Source organism: Penaeus japonicus, unplaced genomic scaffold (genome assembly GCF_977035675.1).
Source record: "Penaeus japonicus unplaced genomic scaffold, GWHDUDI00000001_assembly GWHDUDI00000009, whole genome shotgun sequence".
Classification (NCBI taxonomy): domain Eukaryota; kingdom Metazoa; phylum Arthropoda; class Malacostraca; order Decapoda; family Penaeidae; genus Penaeus; species Penaeus japonicus.
Genome location: NW_028234411.1, coordinates 3,752,338 through 3,757,462, shown reverse-complemented (window position 1 = coordinate 3,757,462; position 5,125 = coordinate 3,752,338). Strand labels below are relative to the sequence as shown.

The 5,125-nt window shown below is 40.3% G+C and overlaps 1 protein-coding gene across 1 annotated transcript in view; it reads left to right on the top strand.

Moving 5' to 3' along the window:
- Positions 1-737: 737 nt before the first annotated feature.
- The window catches only part of LOC122242309 (sodium- and chloride-dependent glycine transporter 2-like), a 5,492-nt gene continuing 1,104 nt past the window's right edge, over positions 738-5,125 (top strand). The window contains exons 1-11 of the mRNA XM_086539404.1: positions 738-1,224; positions 1,627-1,758; positions 1,990-2,141; positions 2,501-2,544; positions 2,759-2,891; positions 3,031-3,165; positions 3,344-3,572; positions 3,734-3,846; positions 3,988-4,116; positions 4,282-4,381; positions 4,852-4,952. Of these exons, the coding sequence (XP_086395530.1) occupies positions 1,065-1,224; positions 1,627-1,758; positions 1,990-2,141; positions 2,501-2,544; positions 2,759-2,891; positions 3,031-3,165; positions 3,344-3,572; positions 3,734-3,846; positions 3,988-4,116; positions 4,282-4,381; positions 4,852-4,952 (1,428 nt within the window). The 5' untranslated portion in view covers positions 738-1,064. The remainder of the gene's footprint in view (positions 1,225-1,626; positions 1,759-1,989; positions 2,142-2,500; positions 2,545-2,758; positions 2,892-3,030; positions 3,166-3,343; positions 3,573-3,733; positions 3,847-3,987; positions 4,117-4,281; positions 4,382-4,851; positions 4,953-5,125) is intronic.

The following is a 5,125-nucleotide window of genomic DNA, read 5'->3' as shown; positions in this document are numbered from 1 at the left end:
ATAAGCGGGAAACCTCAACTCATAATACTTCAAACTGTCAAAAAAAAGAGAGTTGGAGGTAAGGCGTTTGGCAAATATGGCGTCGCGTCCGGTGGTGCAATCACAAAGCCAAGTTTTATCAGCGTGTAGAGAGTGACCAACGAATGAACGAGCTAAATCTCTTACGGGCTAGATGCCCTTATCCTTAAGCAACTTTGGGAATACATATCATTGGCCTGACTACTCAATACATCCTTAAAAAAAAAAATAGAGAAAACAGCTCTCCCAAACAAGAACACCTGGAGCAGAGAAGGAATGAAGGATGAGGCAGGGTAGGATGGCCACTGCGATCCCCGTTTTCCTTTCCTTACTTATCCGGCCAGAATCAAATTCGTATCCTAGTTCGCTGTAGGGGTTGTTAACGCTAAATTTTGGTATTACATGACTGTTTCATCCTTCTCATACGTTTTGATAAAATGCAGGTTTGTAACAGATTCGGACATACATACATACATATATATATATATATATATATATATATATATATATATATATATATATATATATATATTGTAACAGATTCGGACATATATATATATATATATATATATATATATATATATATATATGTATGTATATAAGCATTTGTGTTTGTGTGTGTATGCATGTGTGTATGTGTGTGCGTATCTCTGTGTGTGTGTTAAAACCCATTTTCCCCAATATAATAATTCACTTCAAACAATAGGGGCTCCTGTGTTTTTTATCTGATTTTGTGACAAAGACCGAGGAACACTCAATTCAAGAATAATAAACACTCTAGAATGTTGCAGCATATGTTGTTTGTCATCTGTTTCCTCATGCAATAGCAATGGAAGACTGAATATCAGTGACCTGTCCTCCAGAATCCTAATAGCGCCCACTGTTCATATAACAATGCATGCCATTTGAGTAAGCTCAGTGTTGAATTTCTTCATCAAATATTTAGCTTCAAAAGTTCTGGAAGTAAATTTGATTGCACACTCGTTTCATCTTGGAACCTGTATTTGCAGAGTACAATTTCAGAGCTACTTCCACCAAGAATCAACATGGCTTCGAGCGCCGACGCCATTTCTGACTCAGAGAGCGAAGATAAAGGGCGAGGAAAATGGTCCCATAAATGTGACTACCTCTTCACGATGATCGGCTATTCCGTCGGGATTGGCAATGTGTGGCGATTCCCATACTTATGTTACATATATGGCGGAGGTAAGTATGAATCTTGGGGATGAAAAGAGAGAGATAAAAAAGGTCAAATAAGAGTACTAAGGCTATTTTTTGTAATATGTCTCTCTTGAATATGTCCTTTTCCATGCTTGGTTTTCCCAGCCGCACAGGAGCGTTCCTAGTCCCATACCTGCTGACGCTGGTGTTGATGGGCATTCCCTTAAATATGTCCTTTTCTATGCCTGGTTCTCGCGGCCGCACAGGAGCGTTCCTGGTCCCGTACCTGCTGACGCTGGTGAATGGGCATTCCTTAAATATGTCCTTTTCTATGCCTGGTTCTCGCGGCCGCACAGGAGCGTTCCTGGTCCCATACTTGCTGACGCTGGTGAATGGGCATTCCCTTAAATATGTCCTTTTCCATGCCTGGTTCTCGCGGCCGCACAGGAGCGTTCCTGGTCCCATACTTGCTGACGCTGGTGTTGGTGGGCATTCCGATGTTCTTCCTCGAGACGGCCGTCGGGCAGTTCAGTTCCTCAAGCTGCCTCTCCGTGTATTCTGTCTGTCCGGCTTTCAAAGGTAAGTAGTTTTGGGTTTGTTCGTGTAGGGGTTAGCAACTTTTTCAGTATGAGGGCCAGAGTAAGACAATACAATAGCGACAGTGTCCATTTATATATATATATATATATATATATATATATATATATATATATATATATATATATATATATATGCAATTATGAGCCTTCCATTGTTGCTGTACTCAGATACATTCAATCTACATCATTAACATATATTTCTATTCCACAGGCGCTGGTATGGCATCCCTGACAATCAACTTGTTTACCCTGTCGTACTACATACTCTTAGTGTCGTATCCCCTTCTGTTCCTCGCCTACTCCTTCAGCTGGGAACTCCCGTGGGCCAGCTGCGGAAACAGCTGGAACTCGCCCAACTGCACGGTTGTATCATTTAACATAAGTAGCGTTGGCCTTATTTGTTTGTTCCTTATTATTGTAATTATGTTTATTTCTTATTACATGTTATATCTATACCTAAAGAAATATGAGGATTCATGTGGGCTTGTGTTTAATACCATAATTGTTTGTGTGGAAATGAACAAATCAGTAGTGCAATTTTCACATAACAATATATACATATATACATATGCATATATATATATATATATATATATATATATATATATATATATATATATATATACATATATATGTGTGTGTGTTTACAAGAAATATATATTTGTTGCCGAAAAAAAGGTCTGATTAATGCATCTTATGACTGTGAATGTGCTTTTGAATAGGGACACAAGAAGGGCGGCATCTCTTCAGCTGATGAATTCTTTCAGTAAGCATCCATGTGTGCATGTATCTGTATATCTATAACTACATCTATCTATCTACATTTTTCAAAGCATATGGTACATACTGTGTTTATGAGCAATGAATATAAGCTACTTCGTCGAGAACCCTGATGAAGCCTTAGTTTGCCTCCAACGCCGCCCACTATAACCCCGCCCACCGCCGCCTGCCACCTCAAAGCCATCGGTTCCCTCCCTCAGCCGGAAGATCCTGCACGCCACGTCCGGCATCCACGACCTCGGCGGCATCGAGTGGCCGGTCGTCGGCGTGACCTTCCTGACGATGGCCTTCCTCTTCTTCAGCGTCTTCAAAGGGATTAGGGTCATGGGGAAAGTAGGTGTTGAGTTTCTTGATGGCTAAATATCTGGGCTTACATGTTCAACATCAAATATATGGATTTTTTGTAGAGAAGAACCAATATGTCAACATACTATATATGCCTTGGTGTCTTAACGCTCTTTTGTCCGTGCAGGTTGTGTGGTTCACAGCTATGTTTCCCTTCATAATGCTGTTTGCTCTTCTGATACGTGGAGTTACCCTTCCTGGAGCCGCAGATGGAATCTACTTCTACATTTTCCCTAACTTTGACAGACTTAAAGAAATGCAGGTGATTTGAATACCTATAGTGGATGTTCAAGAAGTCACAGACACTCTCCTTGAAGACAAAGATGTAAAGTATTTTTTGTTTACATTATCTGTCTAAAATCTCTACAGTATATGAATGATACAAGAGGGGGGGGGCCTCCTGTATCATCCGTTTCATTTCATCCGTACACATGAACCAGGTTTGGGCAGCAGCGGCTATCCAGATCTTTTACTCCATGGGCCCAGGATGGGGGTCGCTCATCTCCTTTGGGTCCTACAACAAGTTCCACAATCGGTGCACGAGAGATGCAGTGATTGTCCCCCTCATGAACTGTAGCGCCTCCCTCCTTGCGGGGTTTGTGGTGTTCTCGGTGCTCGGCTTCATGGCCAAGAGAGCTGGTGTTTCTGTGGAAGAGGTTGCTGTTGCCGGTAAGGTCGATTCAAAAAGTTTTTTTCACATAAATCTTCCAGAATTGAATACATGCTTGGAAATATGGAAATAAGGGTCATTTCAAACTTTCGATATTCAATTAAGAACGGTAGCCAGAATAATGAGGTAAACATGGAACATCACGAAATTATTCCCTCAGGTCCGTCTCTGGTTTTTATTATCTATCCTGAGGCTTTGTCCCTGATGCCAATTGCTCCATTTTGGTCCGTCCTCTTCTTTCTGACACTGTTCTTTTTGGGCATAGACGCTTGCGTAAGTATACCATATATACCCCTTCAGGTCATAAGCCATTTTTATAAGCAATAATCGCTTTTGTACAGTAGATACTCTTAAAGCTGGGCGATGTTGCTTTCCAAACTGTTTTACTTTCATATCTTCTACTTTCTATTCCAGTTCGCTCATATTGAGACTCCTGTGACCTGTCTCTTGGACGAAATCCCGAAGTTGCGTGATTGCAGAGGTTGGGTCACTTTCTTCGTGTGTCTCTTTTGCTTTCTGTTAACAATCCTCTTTGGAACGAATGTAAGTGGACACTAGACAAGGTATATGAAATATTAGCAATGAGGACGTGTTGTAAAAAAAAATGATATTTTTTTGAGTAATTTGGGTTTGAATGAAGGGATTTTCTTATTGAGTTATTACATGCACACCCACTAGTGCTTTAAGTTCTTTGATATTGTATTTCAGGGTGGAATATACTGGCTAACACTGGTGGACTGGTACTGTGCTTCGTTCACCATTATTATCGTTTGTTTATGTCAAACATCCATTTTTTGCTACATCTATGGTTAGTACGAGTCGTTTGGTTGATGGCATTCAGTAGCTTTAAGATATAGGTAACTTATTAGTTTTGTGATGCAAGTTTCAATAGTGAATTTCATGAATTCCAATATTGGTCTAAATCCTTTGATAGTATATTATTGAAATAGTTTATTAATACGATTTTTTATTATTATCATTTATACATCCTGATCTTTTTTGGCCTGTGAACTTTTTTCCAGCGACCTCGACAGGTTTTTGTAACTTTGATCGTTTCGTGATCATTATTGTCAGACCCTGGCTTTCATGTGACAGTTTTTTTTTTTAAAGATCTTTTAAAATAAGACAGACCATGTAATGACATTATTTTAGTATCATAACCACTGTCATAGTTAGTCATTTTTATTTCATTATCATTCCGGTATGATTTCGCCCGCTTAAGCATCTCTCTCTCTTTTTTTTTTTTTTTTTTTTTTTTTTTTTTGTCTCTCTCTGAAGGAATTGGTCGAACACTGCAGGATCTTCAGTTGATGCTGAGACGCCGTATGAGCTATGTGTGGTGGATCATTTGGCTGGTCGTAACTCCCTTAATGGTCCTCGTAAGTACAAGAAGTAACTGGGCTTCGATGCCCCCCCCCCCCATCCCCCATCCCCCATCCCCCGTGCTCCTTATCGGTGCAAAATATAACTGGTAGTTCCTCCCGGCCGTTCTCCCCACAAGTGCAGCAGTCCAAACAGTCCATTTTATGGCATGGAGAAGTATCGGTGATCC